This window comes from Nematolebias whitei, chromosome 12 (genome assembly GCF_014905685.2).
Source record: "Nematolebias whitei isolate Nwh7 chromosome 12, NemWhi1, whole genome shotgun sequence".
NCBI classification, from domain to species: domain Eukaryota; kingdom Metazoa; phylum Chordata; class Actinopteri; order Cyprinodontiformes; family Rivulidae; genus Nematolebias; species Nematolebias whitei.
Window position 1 is genome coordinate 17,108,579 of NC_056509.1, and position 21,398 is coordinate 17,129,976.

General features: G+C 40.8%; 1 protein-coding gene across 1 annotated transcript in view; it reads left to right on the forward strand.

The window, feature by feature from the left end:
- Positions 1–21,398, forward strand: part of opn5 (opsin 5) — a 132,545-nt gene that overhangs the window by 102,707 nt on the left and 8,440 nt on the right. Inside the window, exons 4-6 of the mRNA XM_037686102.1 lie at positions 9,542–9,712; positions 14,221–14,555; positions 14,690–14,931. Coding sequence (XP_037542030.1) covers positions 9,542–9,712; positions 14,221–14,555; positions 14,690–14,931 — 748 coding nt within the window. The remainder of the gene's footprint in view (positions 1–9,541; positions 9,713–14,220; positions 14,556–14,689; positions 14,932–21,398) is intronic.

The window sequence follows — 21,398 nt, forward strand, 5'->3', positions numbered from 1 at the left end:
TATTCTGGATTTGACAGGGAGCCAATGGAGAGAAACTAAAACTGGAGAAATACGATCTCTCCTACTAACTCCAGTTACGACTCTGGCAGCAGCATTTTGGATCAAATGAAGACGTTTTAAAGTATTTGGACACCCAGATAATAAACCATTGCTATAGTCCAGTCTAGATGTGACAAATGCATGGACCAGATTTTCTGCATCATTTTTAGATAAGATGTTTCTAATTTTAGTGATATTACGCAGGTGGAAGAAGGCAGTTCTAGAAACATTTTTAATGTGGGGGATAAAAGACATGTCCTGATCAAAAATAACACCAAGATTTTTAACATTAGAGCTGGAGGACAGATTAATGCCATCTAAGGAGGGAGAAAGACTGAAAAATTCATTCCTAAGGTACTCAGGTCCAAAAACCAAAACCTCAGTCTTGTCTGTGTTCAGCAGGAGAAAATTAAGGGTCATCCAGGTTTTTATGTCTTTAAAACATGCTTGTAGTCTAAGTAGTTGATTGGATTCATTGGGTTTAATGGACAAATACAATTGTGTGTCATCAGCATAACAATGAAAATTTATCCCATGCTGTTTAATAATTTTACCTAATGGAAGCATATATAAAGTAAAGAGTGTTGGCCCAAGCACTGAGCCCTGAGGAACGCCATGAGTAAATTTGGTGTATGAAGAAGATTTATTATGTACATTTACAAACTGGAATATATCAGATAGATATGATTTAAACCATTTTAGAGCTGTTCCTGTAATTCCAACATCATATTCAAGCCTCTGTAGTAAAATATTATGATCAACTGTATCAAATGCAGCACTGAGGTCTAACAGGACCAGTATAGACACAAGTCCATTGTCTGAAGCATGAGAATATCATTAGTGACTTTTACTAGTGCTGTTTCTCTGCTATGATGAGCTCTAAACCCTGACTGAAACTCTTCAAACAGATTATTTCTTTGTAGATGTTCACACAACTGACCTGCAACTATTTTCTCTAGAATTTTTTAGATGAAAGTTAGATTAGATATAGGTCTATAGTTGGCCAGAATTTCTGAATCAAGGTCAGATTTCTTAAGTAAAGGTTTAATTACAGCAACCTTAAAGTACTGTGGTACATAACCATTCATTAAAGACAAATTAAGTAGATCCAAAATGTGGACATACATTATGGGAAATACCTCTTTAAACAGTCTGGTTGGGATTGGATCTAGCAGACATGTGGATGGTTTGGATGAGGTTATTATTTTTGACAATTCAGAGAGCTCAACAAGACAAAAACTGTCCAAGCACAAATCAGACCCTAGTGAAATTTTTTAAGTTGCCTCATTTGACAGGGGACTAGAAGGAAGGATGGTTTGAATTTTCTCTCTAATTGAAATAATTTTATTTATAAAGAATCTCATGAAGTCATCACTACTTATAGTTGTAGGGATACATGGTTCAACAGAAATGAGACTTTTAATTAGTCTAGCAATAGTACTAAACAGAAACCTAGGGTTATTTTTATTCTCCTCTATTAAAGATGAGTAATATAAAGTTCTAGCTTTACGGAGAGCTTTTTTATATGTTAGCAGACTATCTTTCCAAGTTAAATAAAATTCTTCAACATTAGTAGGCCGCCATTTTCTCTCTTGGTTTCTAGATGCCTGCTTTAAAGTACGTAACTCAGAATTGAACGAAGGAGCCAGATTCCTCTGATTGATTACTTTCTTTTTCAGTGGAGCAATTTTATCAAGTGAAGTTTGCATTGAAGTTGTAAGATGATCAACTAGATGATCTAAGTCACTGTTCTCTGATGCATTACTCTGCAAGACAGAGAGAAACACTGATGGAAGAGATTGTTTAAATTTGGTTTCAGCATTTTCTGATAAGCACCTGCTGAGATGAAATTTACTCTCAGTGACTGTGTAGTCATTTAATGTAAACTCAAAGTTATTAAAAAATGGTCAGACAGAACAGTATTTTGAGGAACTATTACCAAGTCCTTAATCTCTATACCATAGGTCAGAACTAAATCAAGAGTGTGATGATAAGAATGAGTAGATGTACGGACGTTTTGGGTAAAACCAAATGAGTCTATTAAATTATTAAAGGCTATGCTTAAGCTATCACTTTCAACAGCTACATGAATATTGAAATCACCCATTATGATGATTTTATCAGTATTTAATAGTAAGTCAGTTAAGAATTCTCAGAATTCGGACAAAAACTGAGAGTAAGCGCCTGGTGGACGATATATAACAACTAGTAAAAGTGGCTTTTCTGATTTCCATTTTGGATGAGAAAGACTGAGGAACAGCGATTCAAAAGAATCATAACTAATAACTGGTTTGACATTAATCAATAATCCTGACTGAAAAATAGAAGCTACTCCTCCACCTCGGCCAGTTGTTCTAGGAACATGAAAATTTAAATAATTAACAGGAGTGGATTCATTTATACTAACAAAATCCTCCTGTTGTAGCCAAGTTTCTGTCAGACAGAATAAATCAATATGATGATCAGTTATCAGTTCATTAACTACAGGGATTTAGAGGAAAGATATCTGATGTTCAATAATCCACATTTAATGATTTTATGTTTTTGTTCTAGTAAAGTAACTGTGTTTATTTTAATCAGATTTTTATGGTTTATATTTTTAGAGCTGATTTTTGGTTTATTTAATTAGAGCCGTGGGCGAGTTGACACTGTTTCAATGTGGGTGTGGGTGGGTAACAGAGGAGAAGCAGCAGAGAGGGGTGGAGGACTACAACTCTGCTTCCTGGACTGGACCCTGGGTTGTCAATCATTTGGTGGATAAAAAAAATCAGCCATATTTCTAGAAAGAAGAGCGGCTCCGTCCAAAGTGGGATGGATGCCATCTCTCCGCATCAGACCAGGTTTTCCCCAGAAAGAACTCCAGTTATCTATGTAGCCCACGTCGTTGTCAGAACACCACCTGGACACCCAGCAGTTAAACGAAGGTGCTATTTAAGAGACTGAGCTGAATACAGCACCACAGAATGAGGAAGTCTTTTGGATGAAAGACGAAACGTTTGTACAATTTTTTTTTTATCTAATAGTTTCCTGATGCATGCTCAATAATCCAGGTAGAAAAATCCAAAAAAGTTAAATCTGGTCCTCTGGACATTCAAAAAACAAACAAAAAAAACCAAAGCAAAACAACAAAAAATGTAGAAACGTTTCGTCTCTCATCCGAGAGACTTCCTCAGTCTGAGGTGCTGTATTCAGCTCAGTCTTATAAATAGCACCTTCTCAGAGTGGATCAACCAGTTTTGCTGCTGACAACCAAAACCAGCTGATCACATGCTCAAGAAGGACCATCAGCCTAACAATGGATCATTAGCACACTGATGGCTGTTTACTGTTCACAGAGGGCTGAGTGATACTAGCAATCACAGCATTGTAAGAGGGGGACAATTGAACACGTAGGCCTCCACCCCTGTTTAATGATGGATGATTTCTTTTCACAAAGATGGCCTCCTTTACTCCTCTCTCAAAGCATAGTTCCTCTCTGTCCAGGATGTAAACATCTTCATCCCTGAAAGAGTGACCGCTGGCCTGGAGATGAGTGTAGACCGCAGAGTCCTGGCCTGATGATGTTGATCTTCTGTGCTGGTCCATCCTTTTGGCCAGTGGCTGTTTAGTTTACCCGATGTAAGACTGATCACAGCCCTCCTGACACTGAACAGCATACACAACATTACTCCGTTTGTGCCGGGGGACTGGATCTTTGGGATGAACCAGTCTTTGCCGTAATGTATTTAGGGGTTTAAAAGCCACTGGGACGTTATGTTTAGAAAATAAATGTCTCAGTTTCTCTGATACTCCCTCAAGATATGGAATGACCACTGGTCTGGGTCTGGGTTCCTCCTTTTCACCTGTTGGCTGACTGGAGTCCTGTTTGGGTTTCTTCTCTGCTTTCAGGAAGGCCCAGTTAGGATATCCACATTGCTCTAGAGCCTGTTTTGTGTAGGATTTCTCCTTCTGCCTGGCTCCTGAGCTAGTGGGGACGCTGTCTGCTCTGTGGTACAGAGTCCTGATGACTCCTAACTTGTGCTCCAAAGGGTGATGGGAGTCAAACTGCAAATACTGGTCTGTGTGGGTGGGTTTGTGGTACAACTCAGTTTGCAAATGTCCTCTATCAGAGACTGAGACCTCACAGTCCAAGAAAGCCAACTTGCCATTTTTTACATCTTCTCGTGTGAACTTGATGTATTTATCCACAGAGTTGATGTGGTCAGTAAAATGTTGGACTTCCTGAGATTTGATTTTAACCCAGGTGTCGTCAACATACCTGAGCCAATGACTTGGTGGGGTCCCTGAAAAGGACGTCAAGGCTCTCTTTTCTACCTCCTCCATGTACAGGTTGGCAACAATAGGAGAAACTGGAGACCCCATAGCACACCCATGTTTCTGCCAATAATATTGCTCCCCATATGTGAAGTAGGTTGACTGCAGGCACAGTTTCAAGAGTTGACACAGTTGTTCTGTGGAAAGCGTGGTCCTGCTGCTCAGAGTGGTGTCTGATTTTAATCTTAAACTGACCACCTAATGCTAATGATCCATTGTTAGGCTGATGGTCCTTCTTGAGCATGTGATCAGCTGGTTTTGGTTGTCAGCAGCAAAACTGGTTGATCCACTCTGAGAAGGTGCTATTTAAGAGACTGAGCTGAATACAGCACCTCAGACTGAGGAAGTCTCTTGGACGAGAGACGAAACGTTTCTACATTATTTGTTGTTTTGCGTTGTTTTTTTGTTGTTGTTTTTTTTGAATGTCCAGAGGACCAGATTTAACTTTTTTAGATATCTAATAGTTGTTAATCAGTTTTGTAGAACCTGAACTTCTCTTTTTGACTCCAAGAGCAGGCATGGTCCATTTTGTCCATCTGGAAGAGGAAAAGAAAAAACTCTGTGCCCCCTTCCCCTTCAGTCATGCAGTACCCAGTTTATTTGCACAGAGCGCTGCCGGTATTTTTAGCCTGTCAGAAGAATGTGTTTGTGTGAATAAAATCTGATTTAAACAATTAACATGTTTTATTGTGCATATTGTATGTAAATAACAGAACCTCCCAACTCCCCCTGGTGATCTAATATAAAAACATTACCAATAAACCAGCAAAGCAATTCACCCATTCCACCACCCTTCAATTTAATCCAAATTTAAATTGAAAAATGTCATAAGTTCACCCCCTGGAAAATTTATATTATAAAACCCCATTTTATGTATTTATCAAAATCCTCTGGTCCCTCATCATGGACCAGCTGTAAAAAAAAATCATTATTTCATAGAAAACAATATCAAAAATTAAGTTTATCATCATAATTGCACCACCTAGTTGTGTTACTTCATCATGATCTTCTCTCGAAACTACTTACAAACAAACATTAAAAAACACATTCTTATTCATGTCTTCACAAATCATCAAGTAATCATTAAAAGGGTAATATTTAGCTAAGTACCATGCAAAAAGTATCTTGTTCAACCATGTTCATTTAAAGGAAAAAAATTACCATAACACTCAAAAATACTGTACATAAACTATAAACGTTAATATTTAACCCACTCCGTAATTAGTCGGTCCATCAATCATCTCATCTCTCAAAGTAGTTTGAGAAGACCTGTCACCCAATTAATGTTAAGTTCAACATTCAAATCAACCACAATCCTAAAGTACACATCTGTACTTAATTGTTAAAATTTACCCACAACTTAGCTTCTTATTTGTTAAATTCCTCCTGTGTTTTTGGCTTCCTTCCTGTTAGGTTATAACACACTCCTAGGAAGGTCCACTTAGTTATAACACCAAGAAGTTCACTCTAAAAAAGCCTTTTAGTTTCAAATAAAAATTGTAATTTTCTTTTCCCACATTCAACTAATTAGTTTTGGAATTAATTAACAGATAGGAAATTTGTAGCTCTACTTTCAAAATAGTGCTTTTTATCCATAATAATATTTGTTCAAATTTATCATTCAAAAATCCCCAAGACTTAGCTTTAGATATAATCACATCATTAATTGATTAGCATTGTAAACACAGCCTATAAATATTTGTAATGTCAAAACAGTGTTTTATAATCATTTCAGAACATGTAAAAATCCAAAAACTCTAGTCTAGCAATTATCTTTTATTAACTCATAGCTTAATAAAAATCACTCCATTCCCCCTCATCAGGGGCATTTCCTCGGACATCTGTCCGGCCTCCATCCTTCAAACCTCTGTCATTGGACTCGCAACCTCTCTGTCAGTGACTCGTTTGAAGCTGCATTATCAGGGAAAAAAGAACAAACATCCTTCTCCCACAATATCACAAAACTCCATCAGTCATCTATCTAAATTTATATAATTATCATTATCAATATATAATTATCAATTATCATTCATTATTGGTAAGTCGAGGCAGCACGGTGGCGCAACTGGTAGAGCTGCTGCCTCTCAGTGAGCAGGTCCTTGGTTCAAACCCCGGTCCAGGGGCCTTTCTGGGTGGAGTTTGCATGTTCTCTCCGTGCATGCGTGGGTTTTCTCCGGGTACTCCGGTTTCCTCCCACAAACCAAAAACATGCACGTTAGGCTGATTGGTAACTCTAAATTGTCCCTAGGTGTGAGTGAGAGAGTGAATGGTTGTTTGTTTCGTTTGTCTCTATGTGTCCCTGTGATGGACTTGTGACCCGTCCAGGGTGCACCCCGCCCCTCGCACAGTGATTGCGGGACATGGGCACCGGCGACCCCCGTGACCCAAAATGGAATAAACTGGTAAAGAAAATGGATGGATGGATTATTGGTAAGTCAATGGTTCATATTGCAGGTTCATACTCATCTGACACCTCTCTGGGAACGTTGATCACAATCTCACACAGGTGGCCCCTGTGTTCACCTTCCTGGAGCTTCTTCAGCTTAGATAACCTGAACAGGTGATAAGAGACACAAACAGCACAAACACCCTGCGACCGGCCAGACAGAGTCCATTCTTCTACCCATCATCCTATACCTGTCAAGTTTGTCTGAATTGAGTCATCACATTTAGCATTTTATCAGCAACACTTATTATTTTTCTCTTTTCTCCATGCACCAAATTTCACAAGTCATTGATAAATTGATTCATGCAACATTACTCTAAAAATGCTATGTCTTAAATCATGTTAATAGTTGTTAAAATTCATTATTATATATTTTCTGTTTGTATCCGTTAAAGAATAATTAAAAATAAGCACTCTCTCACTCTCTCACTGGTATATTTTCATCTTTAAATCACTTCTTGGTCTGCTGCCTTCATACATCTCCTCCTACATGTCTCTGTGTGAGTGCAGCTACGGAGTGCGCTCTCAGGACATTATTACCTGCAGTGTTCCCTCAGTGAGGACTGAACTAGGCAAAAGGGCCTTCTCCTACTCCGCTCCTGTTTCCTGGAATATCTTACAAAAAGATTTGAAGCTCTCAACCTTGACCTCTCTAAGTGTCTTTAAGAATCTGTTGGACACCTGGCAGGGTCCAATGCAGACATGTTCCTGTTGTTAGTTTTCTACATTTGTCTTGGAATCTAGCTGTTTTTTGTTTTGTTACCTTTTCCTTTTAGCTATCCTATTTGTTAAAAAAAAAAAAAAAAACTGTAGTATGCTTTTTTATAACTGTTTATTGTTGTTGCTGTTGTCCATTGTTGTCATCTTTCTTTGTTGAAATCAGGTATCTCTTGTAAATGAGTCCTCGAGGCTCAATGGGATTTACCTGTATAAATAAAGGTTGATTGAAGTAATAAATAGTGTATTCCAACTCTGTTAGCATTTGTAAAAATCTTACCTGAGATGAAAACACATCTATAGATTTGATTTAATCTGTCTGTAACTCTGTCACTGAACATTTTAAGTGATTTAGAAGTCAAATATCTAGTAAAGTTTTTGCTCCTTATATTATATACAATATTCCAGCCTAATGTATCATCCAAAACAACATCTAATTTAGCTTATCTACATTATAGTAAAATCAATAGTCTTTACTTAAAATCATGAATTGCGTCTTTCCTGATTATCGATATTTACTTGTATTCAGTCATCCATAACACTGATACCTCGCTGTTGTTCCATCTGCCCAGTTTAGGTTCTCAATTCTCTTTCTGGTATCTCCTGTAGAGAGAAAAATGGGGGGGGGGGGGGGGGGGGTTACATACAGCCATCCATCCCTGCTGCAGAACTTTATAGTTAACAGTCTCTAAAAAGCATTCACAGTAGTTATTTTAGTTCAGCATCGCTCCAGAGACCTGTGAAGTGTTAATATTGTTCAAGATATACAAACCACATCAATTAAATAATCCTCAAACATAATCTTTGTTTAACCAGTAATTTTTAAAGGGACGGGCACCGGTGAAGTAAATATTTACTCTTTTGAAAACATAAAATTACCAATTTTAATCTGCATTTCTTTAATTTATATTGGGGCCGAGATGGTGTAGAGGCAGGGCAGCCGGCTTGGGACCCGAGAGTCCCAGGTTCGATCCCCAGTCACTGCACATCACGTGGCGTCTCTGGGCAGCACGTCTAATTCCCAAAATGTCCCCCGGGCGCTTTCAATAGCTGCCCACTGCACCACCTGGTGGTGGATGGGTTAAATGCAGAGACTAATTTCGCCATTGTATGGAAACATACAGTGCTGACATTGTGATGACATTATTATTATTATTATTAACACTAAGACTATATCTTAAAACTGCAGGGAGATAATTCCAGCTCTCATCATGATGTGCTCTCATCATCTCAGTGCTAAAAAGGAGGGGGACCCTCTGGGCTGTTGTAAGTACACAGCTCATACCCCTGCCTCTCTGAAGGTATTGGGGTGCATTAGTCCTCGTGACATGGGCCGCTTACACATCTGGAAAGGCACAATCAATGCAGAAAGGGATATACTGGTTTTAGAACATCTGCTCCCATCCAGCAAAGCAGACCTAGGAACACTGAATGACTAGAATACTACACCAGACAAGAACGAGACATCTTCCTCCAAAAACTCCAACTAATTTCTAGATTTTCACAGACAGTTGTTCAAAGGACAATGGATGCTTCACCGTGATAAATATGCCCCTGTCGCATATTTCCTGAAATGTGTTGCTGTAAAATAAAATGACAAATTACCTTACATTTTTCAACATATTTTACAATTTATCTGTTTAAACAACTGATATGTTTACAATGTTTCATTGTTGATAAAATTGTATTGCATTTAGTCTTTAATTACAATTTATATAAGTTTTGTTTTTTGGAGTTAGTTTGTAATTTGATACTGTCAGATTCAGTTACTCTCAGGAATTTTAACTATACAACATTTGCGAAGAAACCAATATACTGTAGGTAATGTCTCCAATGAAAACAGCATTTACGTTTATGTTATGTGGATGATACCCTTCTTTCTCCCGTCCCACTAACACTATTGAACTTCTCTCTGTCTGTTTCTCAATTTTTGTCTCTTTTTGTCCCTTCCTTTTCTCCATCTTTGTTCTTTGTCATCTTTGTCTTCCTCATCATCCATCTTTCCTTTTCCTGTCTACTGTTTAGTGACAGGAAAGCCCTTTTTCATTGTATCCAGTTTTTACCATCGCTGGTTGTTCGGCTGGATCGGCTGTCGATTCTATGGCTGGACAGGTTTCTTCTTTGGCTGTGGGAGCCTCATCACCATGACCGTGGTGAGCCTTGACCGGTACCTCAAGATCTGCCATCTTAAATACGGTACAGTGTGTCATGAAAGTTATACGTATATATTTTTTTCTTCATCAGTTGTATGAAAAAAAAGACTCGAAAATAGAGCCTAATGAACGTGTTCTGACTTTCCAGTAAAGAACAACAACAACAACATTGTTTGGTCTAATGTTGAAGTGGGTTTCAGCGTAAAAGTTATGAACAGTTAGGATATTACAGGTTGTAACTGGCTCTTGAACAACCTTGTTTGTGAAGACTGCTCCGTTTTGTTGTTTTTGTCCTTTAAGATGTTTAATTTGTGTTTGAGCTTGGAGAACGTTTTGCTCTCAGCTGAGTCATCAGGAGCTGATTATCAGGGCATTGAAGGCTGAGCAGAACCATTGTTTGCTGCTTCGTTTGTCCTGACACAGTGAATGCTACGAGCTTCTTACCTCTTTGAGTAATATCCCAAATGTGAATTTGAGGGATCTCTGTTAATACTTACCTGTAGCTACCTTCAGCTCTCCTTGTGCTCCTTCTGGCATTTGTCTTGTTGGGCGATGCCCTCCTGGATCCTCAGTGAATGTCATGATGACATCCTGGCTTTTATCCAGCTCCAGGCCGTCTTCCTGTAAAGACACAGGAGAGGTCAGTGTCATCTTTAACCTGCCACCTGCCTATCCTGCTAGCTCCCACACTCACCTGCTTCCATACTCACATGCTTCCATACTCACCTGCTTCCATACTCACCTGCTCCCATACTCACCTGCTTCCATACTCACCTGCTTCCATACTCACCTGCTTCCATACTCACATGCTTCCATACTCACCTGCTTCCATACTCACCTGCTCCCACACTCACCTGCTTCCATACTCACCTGCTTCCATACTCACCTGCTTCCATACTCACCTGCTTCCACACTCACCTGCTTCCACACTCACCTGCTTCCATACTCACCTGCTTGTAATCTTCAGAATCCTCCACATCCTCCTCCAGGACCTGGGAACATGAAAAAAGAAAGTCAGTAAAAGGATATTTCATTAATCTGAAAACAAATCATTCTTATATTTAATTGGAATTTTTTTCACGACTTCTTGGATTTTGTCTGCAGATGCTCCCCTGCCTTCCTTTCCTGTCCCTTTCAAAATAAAATATCTTTTAATTTCTTACCAGTTTCTCTCTTTTTTGGTCTTTTAACCCTGAAACTAAAACTCTATAAATATGACACAGACAGGAAAGAGTTTAGGTCTAACAGAACTGACAAGCTAAAGTTGAATTTAGTGTTTTTCTGCCATTTTGAAATGACTTATATATCCAAGGTTTTATAGCACTTGATGTGAAAGTTAATAGACATTTTTTCTGCTGGCAGTTTCTCGATATACTGTATATTTGATTTTTTTTTTTTTTGTTTTGTTTGTTCTTCCACCATCATCCCAGTCCCAAAAAGCTCTACAGTGACTGGTCTGAATGACTATCGGTCAGTGGCCCTCACCCCGATAGTCGCTAAATGCTTCGAAAAACTGGTCATGACCCACATCAGAACAACCATCAACATCAACGAGGAAGGACCCTCATCAGTATGCATACCGTGAGAACCGATCAACAGAGGATGCCATCTCCTCTGTGGTCCACACTGCGCTCAACCACCTGGAGAAGAAAAACTCTTACGTCCGTATGCTCTTTGTGGACTTCACATCCGCCTTCAACACCATGATCCCCCAAACCCTGATGGACAAACTATCCACACTAGGACTAAGCCCCCTGATTTGCAACTGGGTACTAGACTTCTTAACAAACAGACCACAGTTAGTGAGGATCCACAACTTCTCCTCCTCCACCATAACCCTCAGCACTGGCTCTCCACAGGGATGTGTGCTGAGCCCCTTCCTGTTTACTCTGTTCACGTATGATTGTGCAGCTACCCATTCAGGCTGTCACATTGTAAAGTTTGCAGATGATACAGCGATGGTGGGATGCATCACAAACAATGATGAGTCCAGCTACAGGAAAGAGGTGGAACACCTGGAGAGCTGGTGCAAAGAGAATAACCTTCACATCAATGTGAAGAAGACAAAGGAGATGATTGTGGACTTCAGAAGGAACAAAAACATCTACACCCCCCTGAACATAAGAGGATCTGTGGTGGAAGTGGTCTCCAGCTACAAGTACTTGGGTGTACACATGAATGACAACCTCAGCTGGAGCAACAACACCACCAGCCTGATCAAGAAAGCTCATCAGAGACTCTACTTCCTCAGACGGCTGAGGCAAGCTGGTCTGGGAAGCTCAGTCCTCACCTCCTTCTACAGGTGTGCAGTGGAGAGCATCCTGTGCTCGAGCATCAATGTGTGGCATGGAGGCTGCACAGCTGCAGAAAGAAAAGCTTTGCAGAGAGTGGTGAAGGCTGCACAGAAGTCTGTTGGAGTCAGCCTCCCCACCATCACAGACATCTACACCTCCAGATGCAGGAACAGGGCTACCTGCATCATGAAGGACCTCACTCACCCAGCACACACAATTTTGCCCCACTCTCCTCAGGAACAAGGTTGAGAAGCATTAAGTGTAGAACCACTAGACTGAGAAACAGCTTCTACCCTGAGGCTGTTAGACTCATGAATCTCTAATCAGAATAATCACTGTGAAAAATCACATCATGTTGCTGCTGATCTGTTTCATGTTGCTGCTGATCTGTTTCAATGTTGATGTGTTCATGCGTGCACATCTGCTCACAGACTCATGTTCATGTTTGTGCTGATGTTTAATGTTTTATGTTATGAGTGCTTAGTGTATATTTAGTTGATGTTTTTCTTAGTTCATATCTTAGATGTTATTACTGTTTTTCTTATACATTTTATTGTTGGAAGTAACTGGGACCCTGTGTACATAATTTCGCTCCACCACATGTACCACATGAGGTGCGAATGACAATAAAGAATCTCTGACTCTCTCTGACTCTGACTATTAATGACTTGCCCAAGTTCCAAGTTCAAATCATGTTGCTGTCTTAAAACAACTAGAATTTTTTAATTTAATGGCATGGTTCTACAGGAGGTTTCTTCCTGTTAAAAGTGAATCGTTCCTTTTGACTTGCCAATATGTTGCTCGGGATGGGGAATGATTAAATTGTTATCAATTTGCTTACTTCCTTAGATAATTTTTATTAAGTGGCATTAAAGTATGTGAATATTTTAATACAATGCCCTGGAATGATTTTTTTTTGTGATTTGTCAACACATAAATAAACAGTTAAATTCAATTTACACAAATTTACTATAAATCTTTATGTGTCAATATTGCATTCCCAAGTTTATCTGGATAAATATGATGCAGTTCCTGCTGGACGTGACTCCAGGCTTCATCCAAAGTCCATTTTGTTTCCTTTATTTCAGATTGCAGATGATCTCAGTATTGTTTAAATAACCACATGTTGAGAAATCAATAGGGGTGTAAAATGTCTGTTAAATAGTATTGGCATGAACCAGTATAACTTTTTTAAGATCAGGACATCAGAGATCTATTATGGCTGTGCTCAGACTAGTCGTTAGCTCATCAGCTCTGACATGTAATAAACTCTTTAAACCTTTAAACTGAAGCCTTTTAATAAGCTACCAGCAAATGACAGTATGATATTATTCATAACTTTTACACAAAAACCCACTTCAAAACGACCAAATAACCATTTTAAGGGTTATTTGCTAGACAGTATGTCAGTGCACTGAATTCTGTTTGACCTGTGTGTGACCATGTTGGCTGTAAGCCTGAAACTTACTGTTGGTGCTAAAATCACAACATTAATGCCTAAACTTGTGTTAAAATTGATTTTAGCTTCAGTTAACAACAGCATTGGTGTCTAAAAACACAAGTTTTTGAAGCAACGGCAATGAAAACTCAAAATCATTGTTTTTTTAACATTATATTCACTTTAAATTTGATTTGTTTTACTTTGTGGAAAATTGCTGTAACACCTCTTAATGCTAATCATGTTCATCAGTTAAACAGTGTGGCAAAATACAGACAGACCAATCCTCTTCATCTAAAATAGTCAGTGTTTGAACTGAAGACAGTTCTGATTTTGTGATTCACTTATTTAGTCAAGTGGGCAGCACGGTGGCCCAACTGGTAGAGCTGCTGCCTCTCAGCAAGCAGGTCCCTGGTTCAAACGCCGGTCCGGGGGCCTTTCTGGGTGGAGTTTGCATGTTCTCTCCGTGCATGCGTGGGTTTTCTCCGGGTACTCCGGTTTCCTCCCACAGTCCAAAAACATGCATGTTAGGCTGATTGGTAACTCTAAATTGTCCCTAGGTGTGAGTGAGCGAGTGAATGGTTGTTTGTCTCGTTTGTCTCTATGTGGCCCTGTGATGGACTTGCAACCTGTCCAGGGTGTACCCCGCCCCTCGCACAGTGATTGCTGGACATGGGCACCGGCAACCCTCGTGACCCAAAATGGAATAAACGGGTAAAGAAAATGGATGGATGGATATTTAGTCAAGACATTTTAGGTTATCTAGTTTTGCTGTGTTAAAGCTAATGTTTCGTCTATTTTTTTCTACTTCACTTCTAGGCACATGGTTAAAACGCCACCACACCTTCATATGCCTGGCCTTTGTTTGGCTGTATGCATCATTTTGGGCCACTATGCCCCTGGTTGGCTGGGGGAATTATGCCCCGGAGCCGTTCGGAACCTCCTGCACGTTGGACTGGTGGCTCGCACAAGCCTCTGTTTCTGGTCAGAGCTTCGTCATGACCATGCTTTTCTTCTGTCTCATTTTCCCTGCTGGAATCATTGTTTTCTCCTATGTCATGATCATCTACAAGGTCAAGTCTTCTTCTAAGGAGGTATCGCACTATGATGCCCGCATCAAAAACAACCACAGCCTTGAGATCAAACTGACAAAAGTAAGTTAGACACTGGAGAGAAGTTGTGAACATGGGAAAATTAAAATGACTGTAGACACTGCACAAAGATAGATCAGAGCTGCTCATAAAAATGATAGTGACCATTGATCTGACTGTTTTCTAATGTCTCCCAGGTAGCCATGCTCATCTGTGCAGGCTTCTTGATAGCTTGGATCCCTTATGCAGTGGTTTCAGTGGTGTCAGCGTTCGGAGAGCCAGACTCTGTCCCCATCCCAATATCTGTTGTTCCTACGTTGCTGGCCAAGTCCTCAGCCATGTACAACCCCCTCATCTACCAGCTGATGGGCATGAAATGTGCACGTTTGTGCAGCTGTTGCAATGACACAAACAAACGAAAGCACTTTAGAGAGACAAGGTAAAGTCTTTGTGTGTGTGTGTGTCTTTGTGTAAATGTCCGTTCCATGTTTATATATGCTGACTGTGGGTTGTTACCCATAGTACCCAGTAGGGGGTGCTGTAGTTTGGTTCATATTGAGTTAGTACTTTCATTTAAACCAAAAAATAAGAGGAAGTGTTGCTAGTCTCCTGTCAGTCAGCACTTTGGGCTGAAATATCCCACGGACAAGAGGTAGAGGAGGATATTCTTCATCTTGATGACTCTGGACTGTAGCACGCCTTCTTGAGAACAGGTTAAAGGCTTCCTAGCAGGACAACTTGGACTTTACCGCCATAAACTTTGCAGCCCTTGGACAGCGGAGCGAGGTACATGTTTAGAGCTGTATTAGTTTGTGAAGTTAGCATTTATATAGTGTATTCATGTTTTGTGTCAAACAAAGGCACTTAAGCAAATATATTTTATTTTATTTTAGTTTTCACGGTGTATTTGGAACACTTCAACAAACTTTGTTTCGAAAGAAGTAAATAAGAATCTACTGCACCCGTCGAAGCTCTCCGTGCTTTTTTGGGACTAAGGGACTGCTACAGTGAAAACTCGACGCTGAGTGAAAGACGGTCCCATATTAGACGAGTGCAAACCACGTGTCAGTCGAGCGAGGCCTGCACCAGCCGAGAGAGACTCTACTCCTGTCAAAAATCATTGCCACTTCATCACGGCTCTTCGTATTGGACACTGACTCAGTTATTCATAAAGGTTCAGGTATTTTACTCAATAAGGACTTTGCTGATAAAAGGATCAAATTACCTGCACAGTAATTAAGAGTTTGAAGCCTTAAATGCAGTCGTGGTTTTAATGTCTTGAAGCTACAGTAGTAGTGCATTAAGCAAACGCTATTTCTTAAATTGTATGGGTTACTTATTCTCTAAATAATTTGTGGTATATCAGCAGTATTTACAGTCATATTTGTTATATGTGTGGATGCTAAATTGTTTACCTACATGGTTTAAATGTCTGATCTGAGTGTTGTTTCCCACACAGTCTTAAAGTTAAAGCAACACATATTCAAATTTAAGTCCAGACATTACTACAAAGAGCAAACACACAAATTAAAAGAACAAAATGTTGCACCCTGCTGAAGAACCTGACCACGCAGAACAACAAGAGGTGAGATCCAGCAATCGTGAAAGACGCCTAACCGAGAAGGGCAAAGAAATGCATGAACAGGATGCGAAAAAACATGAACGAGCATTTAACAGAGCATATAACTCTTGAAAGGAGTCAGCTAAATAAACCAGAACAAAGCTGAAGGCTTTCTGCTCACCTGGAGATTTAAACAGTGCAAGCCATGACATAAGGGCATGTGGTTGTACAACAACATTATGAACCCATTCTCCACAACCAAAACATGACCCCAAACATAGTGAAAAGAATGGATGCCTGTACTGTGCTTACAACAGACATTTGTGAGATTATTGCTAAACGACAAGAAAATATTGATCAACCTTTTAACGATAGTCTTGAAAAGGAAAGAGTAAGGTTGATGCTAAACAAAAATGACTATGGCTCTGTGTTTGGAGATACAAAAACTGAAACATCGTTCCCAGACGGTTCAGTTGCACGCTCAAAGACAGATTCTTCAAGCAGTCGTGAAGCAGAAGCTGAATTTGCAGCTAAAATAGAACAAGCAAAGACCATGCAAGAAATACTTGCACAGCAAACTAAAGTCAACCAAATGGAGAATGAATGGAAGTTAAAGGAAAATGAAGCACTGGCAAAGTTAAAACAAGAAGAAGTGGAAACAAAGGCAAGGCTTGAGCAGGAAAAAAAATCAAACTTCAGCATTTAAAGGCAGAAAGTGAAGTAAGAATAGCAGCAGCATGTGTAAGAGCTTTAAGCACTTTAAATGATGTTGAAAGCTGTGACCTAGCATCCTGCCACAACTTTGAGAACGCTTTAAACGACTCTTATCAGTGTACCACAGCCCTCCTTAAATCTGTTGGCTCCATTGTTCAAGCATCACCACACCGGTGCAGAACGAGGAGAACTTAGCTTAGCTGAAGCTCTAGCAAACTCCCTCACCTTAAGCCGACTTCCTGTACCTGAGCCAGCTATCTTTAGTGGGGACCCTCTAAAGTTTGTTGACGGGAAAGTATCCTTTATGGCGCTAATTGGCAACAAACCCTTACCTGCATGTGAGAAAATATTGAATCTGAAGAGTTATATTGCAGGTGAAGCTCAAAAGGCAGTAGAGGGATATTTTTATCGCAACACTGAAGAGGCATACCAGGGCATCTGGAATGTTCTGCAAGAAAGGTATGGCAGCCCATTCATTGTCCAAAGAGCATTTAGAACCAAGCTTACAAAATGGCCCAAAATAGCTGCTAACGATCCTTTAGCATTGAGAGAGTTTGCGGACTTTCTTCAGAGCTGTGCAGAGGCTATTCCCCAAGTCAAGGGCCTAGAAATCCTGAACGATTGTGAGGAAAATCACAAGCTTCTCAAAACACTGCCTGACTGGATAATACAGAGATGGAGTGGCATTGTTGTGGAAGAGCTAGACAAACACCAGGAGTACCCCAGCTTTGCTCACTTCACGCAGTTCTTACAAAAGGAAGCTAAAGTTGCTTGTCACACTGTCACCTCACCATTCCTAATGAGTGAAAAACAGAGGAGAGACACATTAGAAGAGCTAAAGCACTTACTACAACTGTCCAGACAAAGTCTCCCTTCCCCACAGTGGTCGCTCCTAAACCACCTTGTTTGTTTTGCAAGGACGAATTGCATGGTGTAGCTAAGTGGCCTACATTTGCAGCAAAAACCAGTGATGAAAAGAAAGTTTTCATTTATGAAAATCACCTGTGCTTTGGATGACTGAGAAAAGGCCATGTAACTAAAGAATGCAAAGGACGTCACTCCTGCAGTAAGTGTGGTTGACGTCACCCCACCTGTCTCCACACGGATGGAGTAAAGGAACCCAAAGAAAGGAGAACTGAGGACTCTGTTCCCCCAGCTGAGAATGGAAACAATGAAGTGCATAAAGTTATGACCCATGTACTTGAGAGAAAAACATCTGCAACATCCAGCATAGTACCAGTTTTTGTGTCAGCTGCATCAGAGCCACAGAAAGAAATACTCACATATGCCCTGCTTGACACCCAAAGTGACTCTTCCTTCATTTTAGGAGACTTGGCCTCTGAGCTGAATGTGGATAAGCAACCAGTGCAGTTAAAACTCAGCACAATGACCTCTGTTGACACAGTTGTGGCGAGTAGACTTGCCAGCAACCTACAAGTGCGTAGCTTTGACACTGATGCACATGTCAAAATAAAACAAGCCTACTCTCGTGACTTTATCCCAGTTGATAAGTCCCATATTCCCACTAGAGAAACTGTGCTTCAGTGGCCACACCTTGCCACTACAAGATTGTGAAGTGGGCTTGCTAATCGGTTATGACTGTCCATCAGCACTAGCCCCTCTAGAAATTGTCACAGGACAATTAAACGAGCCTTTCGCACAAAGAACCATACTTGGTTGGAGTATCATTGGGTTTGGTAGTCCCCACTTAGACAGAGAGGGAAATCAGAGTTATGTACACCGTATCAATGTCACAGAAATGCCCACACCCTCGGCTGCTAATGTGCTTAAAGTCTTAGAGTCAGACTTCAATGAGAGAAACTATGAGGATAAGTACGTATCCCAGGACGATGTTTGTTTTTTACAACTCCTCAGTGACACAATAAAGCAGAGAGAAGATGAACACTATCAGATGCCCATTCCCTTCAAAGACAGCAAGCCACCAGCCCTTCCCAACAATAAGAGGCTAGCCACAGTTCAACTGCAACACCTAAAGAAAAGGCTAAAAGCCGACAAACAGTATCACAAGCATTACAACGCCTTTATGAGAGACATTATCAGCAGTGGTGATGCAGAACTAGTCCCTCCTGTGGCTGATGATGAGATCGCTTGGTACATCCCACACCATGGGGTGTACCACCCTAATAAGCCAACAAAATTAAGAGTTGTCTTTGATTGTTCTGCTAAGTTTCTTGGCGTCTCACTGAACGATACTCTTCTCACAGGTCCTGATATGATTAATTCACTGGTGGGAGTGCTCTGTCGTTTCAGAAGGGAGAATGTAGCCATCATCTGCGACATTGAACGAATGTTCCATCAGTTCTTTGTCTGCCCAGAGATGTGTAACTACTTACGATTTCTATGGTGGCCAGATGGACAACTAGACATAGAGCCCAAAGAGTACAGAATGGCTGTGCATTTGTTTGGTGCTGGATCTTCCCCCGGATGTGCTAATTTTGGCCTTAAGTACTTAGCACAACAGCACAGATCCGACTACCCGAAAGCCTCCAACTTTGTTGAAAGGAGCTTTTATGTAGACGATGGGTTGACAAGTGTCCCATCAGTCAAAGAGGCTCAAGAGCTCATCAATGACACACAAGCCCTTTGCAAACTTGCAGGTTTACGTCTGCACAAGTTTAATTCCAACCAAAGTGATGCTCTCTCTCATGTTCCACCCTAAGAAAGAGCCAGTATAACAGAGTCACTCGACCTCAAACCCGATACTACACCTGAAGGTCATGTGCTTGGAATCCAGTGGTCAGTCAAAAACGACACCTTCAATTTCAGTGTAAACACAAACAACCACCCTCCTACACGCCGGAGTCTACTGTCAGTTATCTCATCTTTGTACGACCCACTTGGCTTTGTAACTCCATTCACTTTGAGTGGCAAAAGTATCCTACAGGAGCTCTGCCGTAGAGGTACCGAATGGGATGACCCCATTCCCGACTACCTGCGCTCTCGATGGGAGGACTGGAAAAATGGTTTGGAAAAACTGAAATCAGTCGTAATACCCAGATGTTACCATCCACCTGAATTAAAAGACATTGTTAAGGTGGAACTGCATCCCTTCTCTGATGCTAGTAACATAGGCTATGGAACATGTTCCTACATTAGGTTCATAAGTGATGACAACAAAGTACACTTTAGCCTGGTTATAGCTAAAGCTAGAGTCGCATCTACCAAAGTTATAAGCATACCACGACTAGAACTGTCAGCTGCAGTCACCTCAGCTAAGATGAGCATTATGCTAAGATCAGAGCTCGAGATTAACATTGACGAGGAGTTCTTTTGGACAGACTCCCAAGTAGTCTTGGCATATATCAACAATGAGGCATGAAGATTTCACGTCTTTGTCGCAAATCACATCCAGTTGATTAGGGAAACTACAGATCCCAAACAATGGCACTACATTGACACTGCTCAGAATCCAGCGGACCATGCCTCTAGAGGTCTTAGTGCATCGGAGATTATGACAACCTGCTGGTTGTCTGGCCCAAAGTTTCTGTGGGAACAAGAGATTTCCTACTCAGCTGCCCCCTCAGCTGAACTGTTGGTAGGTGATCCAGAAGTTAAAGCAGTCAAAACCTTTACAACTCAAACAAGAGAACAAGACACCATCTTCAGGTGCTTGGAAAGGTTCTCTAGCTGGTCAATGTTCCTTAAAGTAGCGGCAAGAATAAAATGACTGAGACCAAACAAAACCCAATATGGCAATGTCGTAACAGCAGATGAACGCAAAGTAGCTGCTGACGTAATAATAAAACTCCTCCAGCAGCAGTCATTTTTTCAAGAGCTGAGAGTGTTGAAGGCAAAAAGTAGTCTCCCAAGTTCAAGCCCTCTCTTTCAGCTGGATACCGTTGTAGATCAGGGACTTCTCCGGGTTGAAGGAAGACTAAAAAGGTCAACACTCTGCCAAGATTTGTCATCAAGGCCGAAGCCAGATGCTCAAGGAGATCAGAGCAAATGGGTTTTGGGTGATTGGTGGGAGCAAAGAAGTTGCAAAACTAATAAGCAGATGTGTTCAATGTCGAAAACTTCAGCGGCCTCCTGAAGAACAACGCATTTCTGAGCTACCGAAGGAACGAGTTGAAGTCTCAGATCCATTCATTTACAGTGGAAGCAAGTTCGCAAAGAGCAAAAGAGGTGTGGACTCCTCTTTCCCTGCCTTTCCTCACGCGCAGTCCACATTGAAATGGTAGAGCCTGTCTACAGACTCTTTCATTAACCCCCTAAGGTGCTTTATCAGCTTAAGAGGAGCTGTCTGTAAGCTGTACTGCGATCAAGGTACAAATTTCATTGGGGCCAAAAATGAGCTGAAAGAGGCTCTCAAAGAATGTGACACAAATGCCCTGGAGGCTTTCCTTGCAGATAAGCAGTGTGAGTTTGTACTTAATGCCCCATCTGCCAGCCACGCTGGAGGTGTGTGGGAACGACAGATTCGAACAATCCGCAGTGTTCTCAATGCTACCATTGCTCAATCACAAGGCAGGCTGGATGATGCTTCTCTAAGAACACTGTTCTATGAGGCAATGTCTATAATCAATGGCCGACCACTAAGCGTTGATGGAATCAATGACCCTAAATCACCTGAACCTCTAACTCCAAACCATCTCATATTAATGAAATCA